The 22518-nt window shown below is 45.2% G+C and overlaps 1 protein-coding gene across 1 annotated transcript in view; it reads left to right on the forward strand.

Annotated features, from left to right (window-relative positions):
• CRYL1 (crystallin lambda 1) overlaps nucleotides 1-19026 on the forward strand; it is a 167580-nt gene extending 148554 nt beyond the window's left edge. Inside the window, exons 6-8 of the mRNA XM_008158168.3 lie at nucleotides 7365-7470; nucleotides 15238-15344; nucleotides 18229-19026. Of these exons, the coding sequence (XP_008156390.2) occupies nucleotides 7365-7470; nucleotides 15238-15344; nucleotides 18229-18342 (327 nt within the window). The 3' untranslated portion in view covers nucleotides 18343-19026. The remainder of the gene's footprint in view (nucleotides 1-7364; nucleotides 7471-15237; nucleotides 15345-18228) is intronic.
• Nucleotides 19027-22518: the final 3492 nt, after the last annotated feature.

The following is a 22518-nucleotide window of genomic DNA, read 5'->3' on the forward strand; positions in this document are numbered from 1 at the left end:
ACAACAAAACACACACACAACACAAACAAAAACAAAACAAAACAAAAAAACCCTAAATGATAATGCTGTTATGCTTGACACCTGGCTAGTAATAACCACCAACAGATAATCCATCAGTGAATATAAATGATGGATTTCAGCTCCTCCAGTGTGAGTTGGAAAGTTAATAGGCAGGAGGTAATGGGCCCCTGAAATCGAGGTTAGAAGGAGAGCAGAAGGGTTCTCAAGAGAAAAGGCAGAGAAGGGCGGCTACAGGTGACAACTAGCACTGTTCAGTTTTGTTGCCTGGCCTTCTTTGCCTTTCACTCTTGGGACCTGGGACTGAAGGCAAGAAGCCCCGCTGGAATTCTGAAGGAGGGGCAGACACAGCACAAAAACAGTGCTGTGCTTCTGTTTTTGGAATGGGCCTTATACTCCTTGGTTCAGACCTCTTTGTGAAACACTTTGTTCCCAGAAGACGCCGCAATGAAGGGAACCTGCCCGTGCTGAACAGTGGTACGCTACTTCACCCTCACATGAAAGGATGGGTTTCTTTTGCTGTGTTTGTTTTTAAGGTCAAGACCTTTCCCATTCTTTCAGAATCTATAATACTGTTTTTCTCCCTGAAAGCATTGTTATAAGCACAGCATAGAATGAAAAACACACTGATTGTGACCATTGGGGCCTGAAAAGCTCTGGGACATCCCTGGTATTAGGACATGGTCTTTCCTCTTTTTCCCTTTCCTTTGTTGATTCATTTCTATGGAAGAGCTTTATTTGAAAGAATATTCAAAGGGAAAAGTACCACTTATGTCTCCCTTACCCTAAGTCAAATGACTTTGTTTCTATTAAGAATACTGTCTAGTTTCTATTAAGAATACTTTTCTTGGGTTTTCATTTTTAATAGTTTCATGATATTTCATTCAGTTGATTAAAAAAGTATCTAATCTTGTTTTAAGGTAGCTTCAAGTTTTCCACCATGATAATGCCTCAGTGAGCCCCTTTGCATGCACAGTCTCTTCTTCTGGAATAATTCCTGGCAGCCGGTCTCCCCATCACATTTCTACAACTTGATAGGTGTGCCCAAAATGCCTCCAGAGGGTTCAACCCACACCCCTGGCCATCAGTGCAGTGCATGGAATGGTGCCCACACCCTGACCACAGATGTACCTCGTACTTCCATCTCCTCCCCCTGAGCGGCCTCTCCGATGGCTCTGGACAGTGGGTGTTTCATGGCTCTGACTCAGTGTCCTGTTGCATCAGTTAAGTGTGGTGTTCAGGCAGCTCTTCTCGTACCCCATGTCCAAGAAAACTTGTCAGCGTTGGCACAAGGCCGACCAGCTCTCCAACCCTGCCACAGCCTTTGAGCAACACTGGACAGCACTTAGCAGTCTTTTCTGCTTATTGAAGTCTTGTATTTGCCTCACCTTTCCCTGGAAGGTAGTGCAGGTGGGTTGGTCGGATTGGGTATTTTTGCTCTTGCTTGGAGCAAATTTAAGTCTATATAAATTGGGAGAGAGGACTCACAATTGTGGTTAGTTTTTCACGAGGAGAAGCATGAATCATCAAGATAGTCCTTAATTTAACTTCAAGATCTGTAACTGTACTATCTCTGTGTGATTCACAAGGACTCCAGGGCTGGGTGTTTTCCCAAAAAGAAAGTCCAGCACCCCTCACTCATACGTGAGTTATTTCTACACCAGTGATTATTCTTGAGAACATTTTGGAGATGGGGCAGTCACTCAAGGCTAAGTTTGTTCTGTCCGTGCTCTAACTAGAGATTGAGCTGGGCTCTCTTCCTGTGGCCCCTGCTCCGTGGCCTCTGACTGTGGTGACACTGAACAGTCCACTGCCGGCTGCATGTCTTTTAATGCTGCCTTTCATTATCTGACATTTACCTAAGATACAACTTCGTCTGGCTTCCGTTTCCCAGTTAAGACAGTGTATCTGGTTGGGAAGGGGTGGAAGGACTTGTACATGACCTAGGTAGCAAGGCCCTGGGGTAGCAAGTCTGTGTTCCTGGTGGTGATGGCAGTGGCAAAGTTACAGCAGTATTTGCACAGAAAAACTTGAAAATTCAGGACCAAATGTGGCAAAAAGTAGAGTGAAACAAAATAGGAGATCAAAAGCTGAGGATGAGTGAAAAAAAGAACTGGACATGAAAAGATGGCATGAAGAAACATCAGAAGAGTGAATAAAAATGAGGGAATGCAAAAAATATGTGAATTGAGTAAGGAAACTTAATATGAGAATGGGGTTATTAGAGAGAAAGAAAAATAATTCTATATAGCTTATAATCAATACAGGAAATACAGGAGAGTCATTCATCAAATGTCTCCCCCTTAAACTCTGCAAGACTCCCCTGTCTCCCCCTTTCTCTGTGTCTATCCAAAAGATCAAGAACCACTGCACCCATCAACTTTTTGCCAGTTGTTAATCATTGGATGTGTCTTCTGTCCTCTCACCACCCCACAGACAAAGTGCTAGACCCAAGATACCTGAAGGTGAGGACCATGCTTTGAACTTCTACTCTATCCCCTGTGATGATCTGCTTGGCTAGGCCAGATACCCATCAAACACAAGTCTAAATGTTGTTGTAAAGGTATTTTGTGGCTATGATTAGCACCTATAATCTGTTTAATTAAAGAGGATTAGTCACAATAATCTGGGCAAGCTTTATCCCATCAGTTGAAAGGCCTGAAGAGCAGAACTGAGGTTTCCACCATCAGCACCTGCCCCACATTTCAGACTTGTCAATGCCTGCAATTGCAAAAGCCAATTCCTTGGAATAAATCTTTTTCCACATATATAACCTACTGGTTCTGTCTTTCTGGTAGGACCCTGACTGATAGATACTCCCCAGATGGTTAATTATACTTAAAGTTTGTATCACAGTAATTTAGTACTTTATTAACCATCTTGTATTTGCTCTTTACTGATGGATGGTAGTCTTGTGCCATCGCCCCCCCGTACCTTGAATGAATTTGTGTTGGTTGATTGTGGTAAGTCTTAGATTTTAATTAAAGGAAGTAGAAGCTAGAAGTTTTTCAATTTAGGGGATTCCTTACCACTTGGGCTGGGCTCTCCTGGCCTTGTGATTTTTTAAGATGTGATGCAACCAGGTTTTGAACTAATAGTGATCTTAGTCACTCTGTATATGAGTTTTAGGAATCTTTTAACCACATGGGGCTTTCCTTTGTGTGACTTGAGAATTTTACCACGAAATGGAGGAACTACTGATAGCTATATAGACAAATGTTGGTTGAAGCACAGACACCATGGAGTGAGGTAGGGTTTTAAACTTTAAACAGTGTGTAGGGTACTGTTTCCAAGGAATTGTTTATCAGATCCATGGGTTCAACTCAAGCACTTACTTCTGCCCTTTATACTAGCACTAGAGGCCCGGTGCACTAGATTCGTGCACTTGGGGGAGATGGGGTCCCTCAGCCAGACCTGTGCCCTCTTACAGTCCGGGAGCCCTCGGGAGATGTCCCACTGATGGGGGGAGCGGGCCTAAGCTGTCAGTCGGACATCCTTAGCAGTGTCGCAGAGATAGGAGAGGCTCCCGCGACCGTCGCTGCACTAGCCAACCATGATCCCGCTTCTGGCTGAGCAGTACTCCCCCTGTGGGAGCTCACTGACCACCAGGGGGCAGCTCCTGCATTGAGCGTCTGCCCCCTGGTGGTCAGTGCACGTCATAGTGACTGGTCATTCCACTGTTTGGTCGATTTGCATATTAGCCTTTTATTATATAGGATGATTATTATTTATTGTAATTAATCCTGATAGTATTAACACTTAGGCCACAAATTACATTAAGGCTCTGGGTATGTTGGAGTGGAAAAGTAATTTTCCTCCCACCTTTCTAAATTATTCTGGCTAACCTAGTAATCAAATTAACATGAGACAGGTTAATAGGAGAAAAATGACCAAATTTATTATGGATGTTCATTACATGGGTTCCACAAGAATATGGGACTTGCGGACTCACTGGGCAGTTAGGTTTATATGCCATTCTGGACCAAGGAGAGGGAGGCAGGGGTCTGGGACTCCCAAGGAGAAGCAGGCAACTCACAAGTAGATGAGAAAGTGCAAACTTGTGGTCAACAAATTCTTGCTGGGCCACCCAGAAACCATGGAACACAGGAGGGAAGTCTAACAAACAGGGTTTTGCTTGTATCCTCTCTGACACTTATTTCACATATACTGAGGTGAATATGCTAGGTTCCCTTCTTATAGCAAGTTTTCCTATCTGAATTCCTTTTGGCAGGTAAAGGAGGAGGATCAAAGTTTCTGAGTCTCCTGTTTCTTAAAAATAACCAGCTTGAAATCATCAATATCCCAAAAGGCATATTTTGGGGTGGCAAATTCTGCTCTGCTTCAGAGGAATGAAGCTCAACAACAAAATTAAGCAACTTGAGCTTCAAAACATGCTAACCAGCCTGGCCAGAGTGGCTCAGTCGGTTGAGCATAGTCTGTGCACCAAAAGGTTGCTGGTTCGATTGCCAGTCAGGGCACATACCTAGGTTGTGGATTTGATCCCCAATCGGGGAGCATGCAGAAGACAATTGATGTTTCTCACATCAATGTTCCTCTCTCTCTGTCTCTCCCATCCTCTCTCTAAGCATGTCCTTGTGTGAAGATTAACGCCCCCCACCCCTCACCACACCTCCACACCCCCCGGCAAAAAAAAAAAATCTTAACTATGAACCTTTCATTCAGTGCTGAGTGCAGCAGGGATGAACTGTTTGTCTCAGTGAGGTGAAATCCTAATGAGTGAGCATCTCAGCTGAATCACTTCTGTTTTTTCCCTCTGGATTTAATTTCTGGATAAAAATGGAGACTTAGAGAAATCTACTTCAATAATACAAATGTGGCTGGTATCTTCCCTGACAAAAGTCAATCTTTACCTTAACTAAAAATTATATGACTGCTCTTATATAACTGCGCTTAGTACTTTGGAATGTCAGGGTAATTTCCCTTTATCCAACCCCTTGGGCACAACCAATGGGAGACCACAACATACATATATATATATATTTTTTTTTATTGAGAGGAAAGGAGAGGGATAGAGAATTAGAACCATCAATGAGAAACATTGATCAGCTGTCTCCCACATTCCCCCTACTGGGGATCAAGCCCGCAGCCAAGGTACATACCCTTGACTGGAATCGAACCCAGGACCCTTCAGCCCTCGCTCGATGCTCTATCCACTGAGCCAAACCAGTTAGGGCCATAAATCCTCTCTTTGTTATTGTTATCGTGTTAATTGTTGACTGTTAACTTTCTCCTGCCTCCCTAATCTATCACCAGTGGAGTTAATGTAACCCACTTGTGTCTTTTTTTTTTTGTAATGTATTAAATAAGATGCAAAACTGCCATCCTCCGGAGCATTATCCCAATCCATTGAGATTTTGCTTCCTGACAATTGTCGACAATTTGGCTCAAATAAACTCACAAAAATTCTCTATAGGTTTGAATGTTTTTTTACATTGATATTACAAAAGAATGCACAGTGTGCTTCTATTTTGAAGAAGATGAAAATAGATAAAAGCACACTTTATTATTTATGGATGTAAACATAGATGGCAACTTTTAAAAGAAATGGTTATTACAAAAGTCAGATGTTTGTTATTGGGAAGGATATGATCAGGAAGATGGGCACGGTGGTGGTTAGAGGGGTTGCTTTGTAATTAATTATTCTCTGAACAGTTTTGTGCATGTCTTTGTTTATCTCTCTCACACACAAAACTAGATGGAGAATGGTTCACACAAACGAAGTTTCTCCTCACACTAAACTGCACTTGCCCCTGGTGGGTGGTTCTGTCTTCTTGCTTCTTCAGCTCCAGCTCCCCCACCCCTCCCCAGGAGGTCCAGACACCCACATAGGCCTGAGACCACTGGTCTTTCTCCCTCAGCAGCTGGGCTGCAGGTCATAGAGGTTGAAGGTACAAATTCCCTTTCTACCTCTTGGGTGACTTTGAAGTCTGGGACGGGAGACGTCACCTGGTTCGGAGGAGGAGGCAGCAGTTCCTGAGCATGGAGGGCTTGGCCCAGACTCCCCAAAGCCGTCTGGAGGACAAAGGGCTCCTCCCTGTTGGCCCTGGAGCCATGCTGAACCTGTGATACACCCCTGCCCCTCCCCAGACACCCTCTCCAACCAGACAGCTGGCAGCCCTTCAAGGAGAGGTAAAGGCTTTGGCTGTAACCCAGAGTAGCAGGCCGTGTGTGTGTGTGTGGGGGGGGGGGGGGGGGGGCACATGTCTGAGCCTGTTCTCAGGAGCTGGATGGACACTTTGAGTGGGTGTGCCCTGGAGGTAGGGGCAGAACTGACTTTTCCGCCGCCAAGCGCTTCATCCTCCCTCCCCTGGGACCACCGGCTGAGGCTGCCTGTGGAAGAGGTGTCGGCACTACGGCACAGTGAGCCGCCTCTTACAGAGGCCGTGTGGCATTGCTGCCAGGCAGGAGCTGTGTCTGTGCCCACAGTACTCTTATTTGTGAAAGAAACCACCCAGGAGAGGGGCTGGAGGTTTCAGAGTCATTCTACTGTTCTGTCCAGTGAAGATTCGTGGAACACATGACAGCCTCACCCGTCTGTCTTCCTGACAGCTGAAATGGTCAGGGTGAAAATATCTTCAGATGGAGGCTGAGCTGTCAGTGAATGGCCTAATGATACAAATGTTTCTGATGCATCCCTGCTCCTTCCAGAAGGATGTGAGGAACAGATCTGGCCACACTGCTGGGCAATTTAACATACAATCTAAAAGCCTAAGAAGTGCCTCTTGCTTTGCAAAAGATTTTAAGTGCCTCTTCATATTTGCAAAAGATTCTAGGGCTCCACCTTTGCAAACAAACACCCTGTTCTAAGCTGCATTTCATCAAAGAATATCATTCTTTACAAACTCATTAAAAGCTAAACAAGGCCAGGCTTGCAGGCAGGCACAGTCTGGAGAGCAACTTCACAGTTCTTTTGATGACTCCAGTCTTACGGCCACAGTTCTTAACAAATGTGTAGAAAATCCTTCTTGCCCTTTTCCACCAGTACCCCCTTTACTTTTCCCCTTTCCCTTCATCCTCTCCCCGTTTGACAGAGCTGCAAGTGAGACATGGGTTATGGGTGGGGAAGAGAAGACAGTGGAATTGGGCACAGTATGGGAGAAGGTTGATTACAGCTGTGGAAAAGTGAATTGGTATTTGACATTTTACAAATAGTCTCTTTTCAGGATCTGTTCTGACATTATAGTTTCATCATGCAAAATTCCATGGAAACACTTACAGTGCTTGGAGAGTATTTTGGGATCCTGCCCAAGTTAGGATGAAAGTGATGGTAAGAGAATGGTCTTTCCAGAGGACTCATCCGTAAACCACCCCCTTTCCTCACTTAGGAAGGAATAGTGTCTCCGAGCGACTTGGACCTCGTCATGTCTCATGGCCTAGGCCTCCGGTATGCATTCATTGGACCCCTGGAAACCATGCATCTCAATGCAGAAGGTAGGGGCTCAGACGGGAATTTTCTGCAGTGTGGTGTTTTCATGGGTTTTGTAAACAATCAAAGGTTGTCTTTTCTTACAACTGAATAGAAACGGTATTGTGTGCAGGAGACAGTGGCTAGCCCTGCTCGTTCACAGGGAGGGGCAGGGCAATCGCTGTGTCCCATGGAGCTCAGGGCTCTGTGTAGAACAGCACTCAGGTGAGGACTGGAAGGAGAGGTGAGCAATGTCATGGAGACTTTGCCGCATGTCATCCAGCCTGATAGAAGATAAAGTGGTATTTTCCTGAGGAAGATAATGAAATTATTTAGAAGCAAGGAAAAAAAATAGGAAAATAACCACATGGACCTCTGTTGAACTTACCTTCTGCCTAAACATGGGCAGCTTGCAATTGTGACTTGCTCATGTGTAGGCTTCTTCCCAAAAGCTGGGGCGTCATGAGGGAGGGGCATCTACAGGAAAAGGGGCTGGAGCCCTTGGTTAGTGGCCAGGCTAGGCCATTAGTTACCCTGGAAGCCACCTCAAAGGGCTTGGAGAGGTAGGTATGACTGGTGACTCTAAAAGCAAGGTCACTTGAGATGGGTGAGAAGCTTCCAAGAATGAAACTGTCCACCAGATTTTAAGCCATTTAAAAAGAAGACATCATTTGAAAAACAATAAAACCTACACCAAATTAAAAACAATCAGAAAATCTGGGGAAATGTCAACTAAATAGAGTGATGGCTGTGTCTTGGTGTTGAAATTGTAAGTAACTTTTATTACCTTTTTCCTTTCCTGTATTGTAATAAGTTTCTATATTTATTGTATGTTATTTTTACAATTTATATCATCAACTTGTAAAACATATGCAGAAAAAGAATATTGTATTCAGCTCCATGGTCTACATTTAACAAAAATATCGAGAAACTGAAGCTGATCCAGAGTGTGTGTGTGTGCGTGCGCACGCGTGCACACATGTGCCTGTATTTGTCCATGACTTTTGTGGGGGTGGAACCAGAATGAAAGACTGGAAATGGCAGGAAGACAGGTTTAGGGTCAGAACATGGCAGGGAGAACTTTCTAGTAAGTGGGACTGATGAAGAAGGAGAGGCCACGCTGTGGGTGGGTGAGCCCAGCCGCTGAAGGCCGGTCCTCACCCGTGCGGATGTTCGAATGTTGACAGGAGTCTCGCAGTGAGGTCGGAAGTTGGAGCAGATGACCCCTGGAGAATCTGCATAGATTTTACAATTCCACGAGGGTTTGGTAATACTTCAGTTAATTTTTGCAACAGTAATTAATTAAATACAATTTCCAGTGGATAATCCCAAGCAGTTTTACCAGATGTATTGCACACAGCAGATGCACACCTGGGTCCTTGGATGGGTTGGTAGGGTGTCATGAGAATGTGGTTCAATAAGTGACTTGGTTCTTCCTTAACACCCAGCTGAGAGCAGCTGAAGAAAGAGGGGACTCTCACCTGGCACCCGCATGTTACTTGTGTGGTAGGATAACAGTTGAACATAGGAGGGTAATGTAAAGACAGAGGCTTTATTAAAGTGAAACCAGAGTTTTGAAGTATCATTAAAATAAAGTCTTGCATAATTTTTAATTTTTTTTGTAAACCAGAACCTTAAATGTGATGAACATATTGAAACATTTGAAATGTATGTAGATACTGCTGGATGACCACTGTGTTTTTCTTTTTCTTTTTCTTGAGAAAAATAAGATAATTCAGGTATCAGGAGAAACTGATAGGAGAGACCCGAGAACTGCTTTGACTCTCAAACAAGTAGAAACTGAAGCCAATGAAACCAGAAACTCGGGAGTCAAATAGCGTGGCAGATAGGACGGAGCCCATAACAATTTTTCACACAAAGCAGATTTGATAAGCAAACCTAATTGGTTTAATATGATAATGGTGGACGGATGTAGTTTTCAACTTCAGAGCATTCTAAGGACCAGAGTTGGACAGTTATAAGATCAGGCTCAGGACCAGTGGAAATGATCATGACTCCTCAGTGTCACCCAGGATATATCAAGGTTGGAATTGGGAGAGTTCTTTGTTCTAATGTTGTCTTCATAAAGCCAGTATCTCAGGTTAAGGCTAATTATTAGTCTTAAAAGCTACAGTTTATCTAGAAGGGGTAAAAATATTTGATGATTTGTTTTTAATCTTATAAAATAGCAGCTGAAAAACAGGAGGCCAGCATGCTTCCTTCGCCTTTTGGCTACTTTTAAAAAGTGACACGCATGAATGACAAGCTCTCAGAAGAGTAGATCTGGTCTGTGGAGCCAGTCAGCCTGGATCTTTAGTTGACCTATAAGCTAAATAGCCCTGTGCACCTCAGTATGCCCATCTGTAAAATGGAGCAACAACAGTAACAGCCTCATAAGGGTGGTGTGAGAATGAAATCAGATGGAGACATCTAGCTGGATGGCTGACATATGAAGTCCATAATAAATGTATATTCACACAAAGTTTTGTTTAATTCCATATTCTTCCAGTTTTTTTTTTTTTTTTAAATTCCCCCAAAGATTCACAAGTGCATGAGAGAAATACAGAACACATACAGATTAGGACATGTTTGCTGTGGAATGTGAACTCTGAAGACTTTGGTTTATTTCCATGCTAAGCTTTTAGACTAGCAGGTCAGCAAAGGCTGGTCCCTCGTACACCTAGCAGCCTTTTGGGTGCCTGGGAACCTGGCAGCCCCTGGTCATCACCTTCAGTTGAGATGAATGTTCACCATCTTACCTCTCAAAATTTCCCTTATTTAGATGCTTGTCCTTGTTTGTTTGTTTATCTTAAATTGAGATGCCTGCTTGGTGGGTATGGTTCGTTTGAGTGGAGCTGTGATTTGCAGTGAAACAGGTGAGCTGATAGGGCTGTTCCTGGCAGTTTCTGTCCACCTGCTCCAGTAAGGTCTCACTCAGGTGGGAATTAGATAATGCCCCGGGCTTTGGGGTCTTTTTGGTCTTCTCTGATTAAGTTTTGTTTCTGAAAGGCAGGCGAATCCACGTGAGTGTGAGTTCATAGGCTGTGGAGGAAGCACACTTCTCTGGTGGGGGAGCAATTAGGCTGTCCAGGAATCTTCACCCAGGGCGTGTCCCCGCAGCTGCCTCCACCGTGACAGCGGCCACACAGACAGGTGCCTGCTCTGTGAATGCAGACAGATGGGGCGGCTCTCCACTGCTCCGTCACCTTGGGTTGTGTCTCACCTTCAGGGCTCACAGCCAAGGAATAACAAGTCCGAAAGCAGCAAGAGAAGCTAAATCCAAACTCATGACAGTCAATTCTTTCTCCCACTTCTTAAGAAATTAGGTTCAAAGTCTTCTAAAAAGCTCAGCTCTCAGAGAGCTGTTGGAAGTACCTGGTTGACCAGAATAGAGGGCATGGAAGCATAGTAGGGAAAACACAGGGAGGCTCACTTCATAGTAATATTGAGGAGGGACAGGCTGTGGGGTAGAAGGTGAAGTGGCTTTTTCTTTTCATTTCCATTGAAACTGGTATTCTGGAACATTCCCGTTCATACTGCTCTATTGGAAGGGAAGATGTTGCAAAGAAGAGTAAGGGAATGAATTTGCTGGGACACTGTGAATAACTTTGACACTAAGTCACCATAAACTTGTACGTTGAGCTGGTGGAGAGCTGTCCTGCGGTGTCAGGTGCTGTGTCCATGAACTGGAGGTCTGCACATGCTGGCAGTGTGGCCTCTGACCGTCTCCACAGACTCGGGCTGCGCACCCCATGCGCCTGAGTACATGCTACAGAAAGAGTTTTTGTATTTGTAAGACTGGAGTTTTGTATTGGTTTCCTAGAAAAGTTGGGGGGAAATTATTAATTGTATTACAAAGAGTTTTACTATATTTTCTATCGTATATAATAAAGAGGTAATATGCAAATTGACCATCACCCCAACACACAAGATGGTCGTCCCCATGTGGACACAAGACGACCAGCAGGGGAGGGCAGTTGTGGGCAATCAGGCCAGCAGGGGAGAGCAGTTGGGAGGGACCAGGCCTGCAAGGGAGGGCAGTTGGGGGCAATCAGGCCTGCAGGGGAGGGCACTTGGGGGTGACCAGGCTGGCAGAGGAGGGAAGTTGGGGGCAACCAAGTCTGCGGGGAAGGGCAGTGGGGGTGACCAGGCCAGCAGGGGAGGGCAGTTGGGGGCGACCAGGCCTGCAGGGGAGGACATTTGGGGGGATCCAGGCCTGCAGGGGAGGGCAGTTGGGGGCAAACAGGCTGGCAGGGGAGCAGTTAGGCATCAATCAAGCTGGCAGGGGAGTGGTTAGGGGGTGATCAGGCTGGCAGACAGAAGCGGTTAGGGGCAGTCAGGCATGCAGGCAGGCGAGCAGTTGGGAGCCAGCAGTTCTGGATTGTGAGAGGGATGTCTGCCTGCTGGTTTAAACAGGCAGTTGGGACCTTCCCACCTCTCCACCTCTCCACCTCCCCACCTCCCCACCTCCTCACGCTCTCACCTCCCCACCTCCTCACCTCCCCACCTGTCCACCTCCCCACCTCCCCACCCTCTCACCTCCCCACCCTCTTACCTCCCCACCCTCTCACCTCCCCACCTCCTCACCTCCCCACCCTCTCACCTCCCCACCTTCTCACCTCCCCACCTCCTCACCTCCCCACCTCCTCACCTCCCCACCCTCTCACCTCCCCACCTTCTCACCTCCCCACCTCCTCACCTCCCCACCCTCTCACCTCCTCACCCTCTCACCTCCCCACCTCCTCACCTCCCCACCTGTCCACCTCCTCACCTCCCCACCCTCTCACCTCCCCACCCTCTCACCTCCCCACCCTCTTACCTCCCTACCCTCTCACCTCCCCACCTCCTCACCTCCCCACCTCTCCACCTCACCTCCTCACCTCCCCACCCTCTTACCTCCCCACCCTCTCACCTCCCCACCTCCTCACCTCTCCACCTCCCCACCTCCCCACCCTCTCACCTCCCCACCTCCTCACCTCCCTACCCTCTCACCTCCCCCCCCCAAAAAAAAATAATAAAAATAAATAAATAAATACACAGGCAGTTGGACATCCCTCGAGGGGTCCCAGATTGGAGAGGGTGCAGGCTGGGCTGAGGGACACACACGTGCATGAATTTTATGCACCGGGCCTCTAGTCTTAAATAAATAAATGCTCCTTTACAGCCACAAATTTTATAAAAGGCAGAGAAAAAGAGTTCTCAGAAGCCCCTGGGAGATTCAGATAACTTCACAGGGACACAGAAAGATGAATGCTTGTTCAGAAAATGTGAAGTAATCCAGAGGTGAAATACAGTCCTTGAATTGCATTCTTGGCTTTTTGCTGCTCAAGGAGGACAGGGAGATAGAATTGGTTCACAGGAGGGTACTGCTGGGCTTCTGTTTCCCTGCACGTGGGTGAATCTCAGCTGTAGCCAGTCCTCCCATTTTCTTCTCATTTAATATCTTTCCAACTCATTTGATTCTTATGTCTCTGCCCCCCCCTCCCAAAGGAGTAACTGTATTTGTGTCTAGATTTTACCACCTTTGGTTTGAAAAAATAAACACGTAAAGCGAAGAAAATATTTACCTTCCAAAGGAAATAAATGTAATGGTGGTCTTCTGTGTTCTGGAAATGCTGAGTCCCCTAAGATAGCTAGCTAGTGCTGGGACCTTTGTAGGGCTGGGGAACCTTTCTCCTGCCAAGGGCCATTTGGATGTTTATAACATCATTCTCAGGCCATACAAAATTAACAACTTAAAAATTATCCTGCTGTATTTGGTCAAACACTTAATTAACACACTCCTAATGCCTGGGCAGGGCCAGACCACATGATTTCATGGGCCTTATATTGCCCAAGGGCCGGATGTTCCCACCCCTGCTTTAGGAAGTCTTCTGGAATCCTTAATTGTCAGGTTATACTTGCGTTAAGTGAAATGAAACCCTTATTTTAAAAAGGAGTGTCTAGCACTTAATTGTAGGTGCTAATGTCAGAAAAGTTGTTATATTTGAATATTTTATCCTTCAAAACAATTTCTCTTCTAAGAGCTAGTTAGATATAATTTTAGCACACTGAAGGAGAAGGAAATCTATTTGAGGCAAATAAAATTGAAATTCAGTGAATTCAGGCTTTCACAATAGTGTGGGTCCACCAAAACTAAACCCCAAAGAAGTTTGTCTCTCTCTCTTTTTTTTAAAAGAGTATCTTGTGGTGATGATATTTATTTAAAACTAGAGGCCCAGTGCACAGATTCACACACCAGTGGGGTCTCTCAGCCTGGCCTGCAGGATCGGGCCAAAACCAGCTCTCCAACATCCCCTGAGGGGTCCCGGATTGCGAGAGGGCGCAGGCCAGGCCGAGGGATCCAACCAGTGCACAATTGGGGCTGGGATGGAACATGGGAGGTTGGCCAGCCGGGGAGGGACTGCAGGAGGGCTCCAGGGCATGTCCAGCCCATCTGGCTCAGTCCGGATCGGCCAGACCCCAGCAGCAAGCTAACCAACTCATCAGAGCGTCTGCCCCCTGGTGGTCAGTGCACGTCATAGTGAGTGGTTGAGTAGCCTTACCATTCATTAGCATATTATGCTTTGATTGGTTGAATGAACGACCAGACACTTAGCAAATTAGGCTTTTATTATATAGGATTAATTTAAAACTTTTTCTGGGGGTGGATACGAACCAAGCTCGGGGATCTTTGAAAACTCTGCAATTCCTTTTAAATTCTGTATTACCTTTTAGCCTGACTGGCCAACCTCTGAGTGTTTCTGGTTGGGAAGATGTTGGAAGTAGGCCAAGGGTGGCACAGTGGGTGGCTCAGCCACGTCCCAAGTGGGCCCAGGACTCAGAGATGCCTCTTCTCTGCATATCCAGGGGTGGCCTCAGATTGGACTTGATCCCCCCTCCCCCGCACATGCCTGCACTGGCCAAGCCCTGCTGCCTCCCAGGCAGTGAGAGGGGAGGGATGCCAAGCACAGACAGGTTCCAACAGGCCAGTTCCACATGCTGGGAGGCGAGGCCGCTGGACTCTGCTTTCCTCTCTGTGCATGTCTGACTCTTCCTAAAGAGCTTAGTTTCGGCCACACACAGCCCAAAGCTGCTTCTGAATTACAGTGCTGCTTCCTCCTCTCTCCCAGGCGGATGAGCCTCTTCTTCATGGGTTTCTCCATCAAAATCCCAGGGCCCTTATCAGCATCTGAGGAAGTGGTGGGGTTCCCCAGGGCAGGAAGCTGCAGAAGCAGTTGGAGAGCAGTGCGGCCGGGGCACAGAGGCACCCTGGGCTTGGGTGACAGGGCTGTTATCCACTGGCCACACTCGGAGCCTGCATTAAAGACTCTGCCGCCTTGGAGACACCCGACCAAGTGGTAATTAGAAGTCTGGGAACAAGTGTGAAATGGGAAACAGATTCACGTGAGCTGTGGCCTCTGTGGTTCTTAGAAAATGCATTCAAGCCATTTGCACAAGTAACCTCATAACATTTTTGGTGAAAATAGGACTTAATAGGTTAATCAATAAATCAATGCAGGAACACAGGCTGAAGTACACTGAGGGAGGTAGAATGGCAGGCCCCAGGGGCCCCTTGCTTTTCAGGATTCTGAGATCGGAGGGAAAGCTTGACTAGTGACTGACTTGTGGTGAGGACCCTTGGTCCCCAGCGCCAGCTAACCAGGTGCACTGACCACCTCCTCCTTTTCTTCACTCACAGAAGAAAGGAATGTAGTTAATCTGGCCCAAGGCAAGACTCTCTGAATCGATGTCTTAGTTGGGAGTTCTCTAATGTTCTGGTTTTGTGGATTCTTGTGTTCATATGGTTTCAGGCATGTTAAGCTACTGTGACAGATACGGCGAAAGCATGAAACATGTCCTCAAGACTTTCGGACCTATTCCAGAGTTTTCTGGAGCTACAGTTGAGAAGATTCACCAGGTACGTGGACTGACTGCAGAGAGTTGTGCAGGCTGAGCGGGAGGGAGCTCTGTGGACAGGGATGTTTATTGTGCAGTTAGTATCTTTGTTTCTGGTTTTCACAGTCCCTCATCTCTAACTTCTGTCTCATGGTCCTTGGAGACCTTCAGAGCAGTGTGGCCAATGAACTTGGAGGTCACTGTGACTTATCTCTGAGGAGCTGGAGTCTCTGGGTTCAGGAAACTCATGTTCATGGAGCGTTTACTCAGCTCCCTTTGTCCTTGAGAGCAAATTCCATTTGCATAGTAGGACCAACAATTATGCTCCTGGTAAATTACCTCCTCTTCATGCATTTTTGTTCTTTTTTTATTTAAAAATTTTTTTCATTTACAGTTGATTTCAGTATTATTTTATGTTAGTTTTAGGTATAGAGCATAGTGGTTAGACCAGTGGTTCCCAACGTGGGGCACACGCCCCACAGGGGGCAATTTGATTTTTAACCAGAGCAATTCAAGAATGAGTTATTAACAGTGAATTTTTTGCATTTCTTATGGTTCTAAAAACCTCATATACAATATACAAATGTATATTGTGACATATTTATGCATTTCAGTTCTCTATTATATGTTTTGAAACTTTACTTGCTATTTTTTCATATCACTTCATATTATTATTTTTTAACAATTTCTTAGTGATTTCTTCCTCATTACTTCAACTGTCCTTTCATTCTTTTATTTTTCTCTTTCATGGATGCAATGTTCTTTGGAAGCTTGTTTAGACCAAGTTAATGGCCTTTTAGGCTTCCTCCATGTGAATATGAGTTCACTTTTTGAATAATAAGAATTATATGTCACAGGGCGGGAATCAGAATTTTAGAGATGCTTAGGTTGGGCTTGGCCAAAAAAAGGTTGGGAACCACTGGGGTTAGACATATAATTTTCAAAGTGATCCCCCTGATAAGTCTAGTAGCCACCTGACACCATACACAGTTATTATATCATTGACTATATCCCCTATGCTGTACCTCATATCCCTGTGACTATTTTGTAACTGCCAATTTGTACTTTAAAAAAAAAATCATACCCAGGCAGATGTTTACAGATTTTACAGAGAAAGGAAGGGGGAGGGAGAGAGAGAGAGAGAGAGAGAGAGAGAGAGAGAGAGAGAGAGAGAGAGAGAGAAACAATGTTAGAGAAACATTGATTAGTTTTGTACCTCTTGTACCCAAAACCTAGGTATGTGCCCTGGCTGGGAATTGAACCTGAGATCTTTTGGTGTATGGGATAACACTTCAGCTGGCCAGGGCATGTGCTTCTTCTTTTTTTTTTTTTTTTTTAAGCATATTTTTGTTGATTTCAGAAAAGGAAGGGAGAGGGAGAGAGAGATCGAAACATCATGATGAGAGAGAATCATTGATTGCTGCCTCCTGCATGCCCCACACTGGGGATTGAGCCCACAACCTGAGTATGTGCCCTGACAGGGAATGGAACTGTGACCTCTTGGTTCACAGGTCAACACTCAACCACTGAGCCATGCCAGCTGGGCCAGGCATGAACTTCTTTTTTTTTTTAAAATATATTTTATTGATTTTTTTTTACAGAGAGGAAGGGAAGGGAGAGGGAGAGAGAGTTAGAAACATCGATGAGAGAGAAACATCAATCAGCTGCCTCCTGCACACCCCCTACTGGGGATGTGCCCGCAACCAAGGTACATGCCCTTGACCGGAATCGAACCTGGGACCCTTGAGTCCCCAGGCTGATGCTCTATCCACTGAGCCAAACTGGTTAGGGCCAGGCATGAACTTCTTATCCCTTAATGATTTTCACCTATCCTCCCAAGTCCCCCTACCATCTGGCAACCATTAGTTTGTTCTCTGTATCTGTGAGTTTTGGGGTGGTTGTTTTTTTTTCTTATTTTGTTTTTTTAGATTCCACATGTACTAGTAATTGAAATCATATAGTATTTGTCTTTTTCTGTCTGACTTATTTCACTTAGCATAATAACCTCTAGATCCATCCACATTGTCTCAAATGGTAAGATTTCATTCTTTTTTATGGCCGAGTAGTATTCTATTGTATATGTATGTACCATCTCTTCTTTATTTTATTTTATTTTTTTAAATTTCTTTATTGATTAAGGTGTCACATATTTGTCCTCATCCCCCCATTCCCATCCCATACCCCTCCCCACGGATGCCCCAACCCCCTGTTGAACTAAACCGTTAGATAGGCTCATATGCATGCACACAAGTCCCCATCTCTTCTTTAGCCATTTGTCTATTGATGGGCACTTAGGTTGCTTCCATACTTGACTATTTTAATAATACTTCAATGAACATAAGAATTTTTTAAAATTAGTGCTTTGATTTCTCCAGATAAATACCCAGAAGTGGAATTGCTGGGTCATATGGTAGTTCCATTTTTAATTTTTTGAGGAACCTTTGTACTGATTTTCATAGCGACTGCACCAATTTTAGTCCCACCAATAGTGCATAAGGATTCCTTTTTCTCCACGTCCTTGCCAACACGTTTGTTGATTTATTAATGATAGACATTCTGACAGGTGTGGTTTTAATTTGCATTTCACTGATGATTAGTGATGTTGAGCAGCTTTTCATATGTCTATTGGTCATCTGTGTGTCTTCTCTGGAGAAATGTCTATTCAGGTCCTCTGCCCATCTTTTAATTCGATTGTTTGTTTTTTTGGTGTTAAGTTGTATGAGTTCTTTATATATTTTGGATATTAACCCCTTATTAGATGTATCACTGGCGAATATAGTAGATTCTCTTTTTGTTTTATTGATGGTTTCTTTTGTTGTACAAAAACTCTTTCGTTTGATGTAGTTCCATTCATTTCTTTTTTTTCTTTTTCTTTTTTTTCTTTTCTCTTCTTTCCTTGTTCCCAGGCCATGTGTGTGAAAGTCCCAGATGATCCTGAGCACTTGGCTGCCAGAAGGCAGTGGAGGGACCAATGCCTCATGAGACTTGCCAAACTGAAAAATCAGATGCCCTCCCAGTGAAGCGTTTTTTTGTTTTTAAGATTTTAAAATTGATTTTTAGAAAGAGGAAGGGAGAGGGATATAGAAAGAGAAACATCCATGTGAGAGCAAAACATCAATCAGCTGCCTCCTGCACATCCCCTACCAGAGATCAAGCCCACAACTCAGGCATGTTCCCTGACTGGGAATTGAATCAGCAACTGTTCGGTGCATGAGATGATGCCCAGCTAACAGAGCCACACTGGCCAGGCCCATGAAGTTTTTGTAATGCTGCCACTCCCCGCACTGAAAGTCCCGGTTGGCAGAATTATAAGGACTTAATCATATCGCTTGAAACAGTAGCAGCTACAGAGGTACCATACTTAGCATGCAAGTCCTGAGCTTGATCTCTGTTAACAGTAATCTAGTCATTTACAATGTGGGTGTCAGAGCAGCATTTGGGTTCTGAGGGCTGTTGATTTCCTGCCACCTGGGCAAGCCAGTCATCTCAAGATTTTCACTTTTTAGTTTTACTAGTAAGTGTGATTATGCAACCTACATTTTATAGCCAATGATTGTAGTTTCAAGTCATTTTAATATGTAGCAAAAATTTTTATAATTATTTCTAATCCCTTTCTGAGTACTCTGTGGCCCTTCATTTTTGAGACAACTAACTACCTTCATTTGCCAATGCTTATCCTATATAATAAAGCGCTAATATGCAAATGGTCGTCACGCCCTCATGTCCTCACGCCATCACTCCATAACTGCTCAGACACTCAACACTGGGGAGAGAGGAATGGGGACCAGCCAGGCACAAATGAGCTTGCAAGAGAGGAATAGGGACCAGCCAGGCACAAATGAGCTTGCAAGAGAGGAATGGGGACCAGCCAGGCTGTGGCCCGGGAGAGGGACAAGCATCCCGGAAGAGGGACAAGCCGCCCGCCCACAGTGCCCTGCGGCTGCGGCTGACGCAAGTGAAGCCGGCCTGGGTCCTGGGTGCCTGTGGCCGGCCAGAGGGAGGGAATCCTGGGTCCTGGGTGTGGGGCAAGGCAGAGGCAGTTAGGGGCGATCAGGCCAGCAGGGGAGCAGTTAGGGGCGATCAGGCAGGCAGGCAGAGGTGGTTAGGGGCAATCAGGCAGGCAGGTGAGCGGTTAGGAGCCAGTGGTCCCAGATTGAGAGAGGTAGTCGGACATCCTCCGAGAGGTCCCGGATTGGAGAGGGTGCAGGCCAGCTGAGGGACCCACCCCATCCCCCCATGCACAAATTTCGTGCACCGGTCTTCTAGTTTTGAATAGAAGTTTTTTATTCCATACAGGCATCTTTTCTTCCTTCTGAGAAAGACAGTGTTTGATCCTGTGATTGACATGTTTTAGAGTGACCGTGAAGAATAAGAGGCAAATATTTCATTCTGAGTTCTTTGCCTTTTATTCAGTAAAAATTCACCTATTTGGACCAGTGTTTCCAAAAAATGTTCCACAGTGCCCTGTGGCTCTGTAGTTATCTGTATTTGGGAAACTCCATGGACTGCCTGCCCTTGGACACTCACATCTGTAAGAAATTAGGGACTCCAAGTTCTATAGCAAAGATTCCTGTTTAACTTCACCCAACATCTCATCATCTTCGTTGACTTGGAGTCTATTCCGAGCACTAGCTTTCCACATACTCTGGGAAATAGAGCACAAAAATTCCTCCACCCCGTAGGGCCAGCACGTCACAGTAACTTTGATCACTGGATGCCTCTGTGGGGCCCCTGTCAGCTCCCAGCCCAAATGATCCTTGATATTTCGATGACCAGCTTCCCAGCTTCACTCAATAGGAGATGCATTCCTTGGAGCCAAGGCTGTGATGGTGCTGGAACCAGCGTCCCCGGTTGGGAACCATGTGGAAGTGATATTTCCAGCTAAGTGTACATATCACTCACCCATCACATGCATTTACTTACTTAATTTTATTTTATTCATTTAAAATTAATTATAGTTGACATACAATATTATTAATTTCAGGTGTGCAACATAGTGATTAGACATTTATATAACTTTTGAAGCAGTCCTCCTGGTAAGTCTAGTACCCACCTGACACCATACATAGTTATTATAATATTATTGACTATATTCCCTCTGCTGTATTTTATATCCCTGTAACTCTTTTTATAATTGGCAACTTGTACTTCTTAATCCCTTCCCCTTTTCACCCATTCCCACCCCCCCCCCACACACACACACACATCTATTTATGCAATAACATCCACTGAGCAGCTGTGATGTACCAGGCATCTCACACATGGACATTGCCTTTCAGAAGTTTACTGTAAGAAAACCAAGTGTTACAGTAAAATAGGACAGTGCTCCAGAGGGTCATATACTAGTACACAGGAGATCACAACTGCCTGCCCCGGGTGTGCCCTGGAAGGCCCCAGTGGGCAACCTTTGAGTTGGGTCTAAGTAAGACAGCCTTCCTGGCTGAGGGAGCAGAGCAGGAAAGAGTGCTGGGCACCCTGGAAAAGGGCAGTGGTTCCCTGGGGCCGGAAAAAGGGGAGGCTGGAGTGGGGCCAGACCCAGATGGTGGTGAAGAGCCCTGGGAGCAGTGGAGAAGCATTGTGGGGGAAGATGGAGTGGACTGAGAGCGATTGAGAGTGCAGTGGGCTGGACACAGACTCCCTAAGGTTAGGTCAGGATTTCATTTAACTGCAGTGGGAAGGCCTGGGAGTGGTGTGATCTAATTGCTTTTTATTTTGAAAAGAAGCAAAATAGTGGAGAGAACTACTGCCCCTCTAGCCCTTGTCCTGAAGCACGCAATTCAGCCCCTCCCTGAATGTCCTTTTTTGAACTGCTTTCCCTTTGCTGGAGCTTAGGGTGAGTGTTTGTAAGTTAGTGAGTCTGTGCGTGGAGCCCTTTAAGAAGATGCTTTGGGTCTATAGTAGCCTTCCATCTCACCTGGACAAAGTCCCAACTGGTTTTCACAGCCAGCTATTGTGGGGCTCCTCTTCCTGGCACTGGTGCTGGAGCCTGGGGAGCCTGGTGTGGGGCTAGGACTCCTTGCTCTTTGTGATGGAGCGGCTTCTGCAGCTGAGATATCCCTCCCAATTCTCAATTGCTATATGTGGTGTAAGACAACCCCATTTGGTGTCTTCATCCCTCCTACTAATCTTGATATCCTTACTTATATCTTCTTTATATCCTTATTTATAGGAGTTCCATTTAGCTACTGTTCAGATGGTTCTCAATGATAATTGTTCTATAATGTAGTTATAATTTTGATGTGGTTGTGGGAGGAGGTGAGCACAGGAGTTTACCTATTCCTCCATCCTGACCAGAAGTCTCATAGAATTTTCATGTATTACAAAATGTTCTTTTGATTCCTCCCATTCCCCCTGCCCCAGCCTGGACCCTGGAGGACTGAGAGAAGCAGCATGGCCCAAGGTGGAGGGTGGAGGTTGGAGGCTGCAGTAATACAGGCCAGGCCAGCCAGGGGATATGGAGAGCAGGGAGGAACTGGTGCTCCTATGCAGGCAGAGTCGTGGTTTGGATGCTGGCATGGGGAAGGAGGGTAAAATGCCTATAGCACCTTTGCATCTAGGTTGCAGGTCAGAGGCTGAAGGTTTTGGGGGTTTTTTTTGTGTTTTTTTGGACTTGTAAAACAATTTCAATTTTTATTCAAAATATATGAGATATCATTAGCCTTTATCTTATACTTGGAAAAATTAAGAGAATTGTACAGTAAAGGAGGGAAACGGAAGCTATTAGATTTGAAGCTCAAATTTCAAAAATATTCAGATAAGACAGGTACACGCCAGATACTTTTCCAATTGTCCAACATTTTCAAACATTAATTTTCATATGCCTCCTTACTTTATAACATAAATATTATCACTATTAAGAATAATAGTTTATTTTAGATTTTTTCCTAAATATCAGAGGCTCCCAGTAGTGCCACCTATTTTATAAACTGACCTGCAGCTTTTTCTTTCTATTTTTTAAATAAATCTTTATTGTTCAGATTATTACAGTTGTTTCTCTTTTTTTCCCCCATAGCTCCCCTCCACCCGGTTCCCACCCCACCCCCTGCCCTTACCCCCCCCCCAACACTGTCCTCATCCATAGGTGTACAATTTTTGTCCAGTTCTTCCCCCCACACCCTCCACACCCCCTTCCCCCTGAGAATTGTCAGTCCACTCCCTTTCTATGTCCCTGATTCTATTATATTCACCAGTTTATT

The sequence above is a fragment of the Eptesicus fuscus genome, chromosome 7, assembly GCF_027574615.1.
Source record: "Eptesicus fuscus isolate TK198812 chromosome 7, DD_ASM_mEF_20220401, whole genome shotgun sequence".
Taxonomy (NCBI): domain Eukaryota; kingdom Metazoa; phylum Chordata; class Mammalia; order Chiroptera; family Vespertilionidae; genus Eptesicus; species Eptesicus fuscus.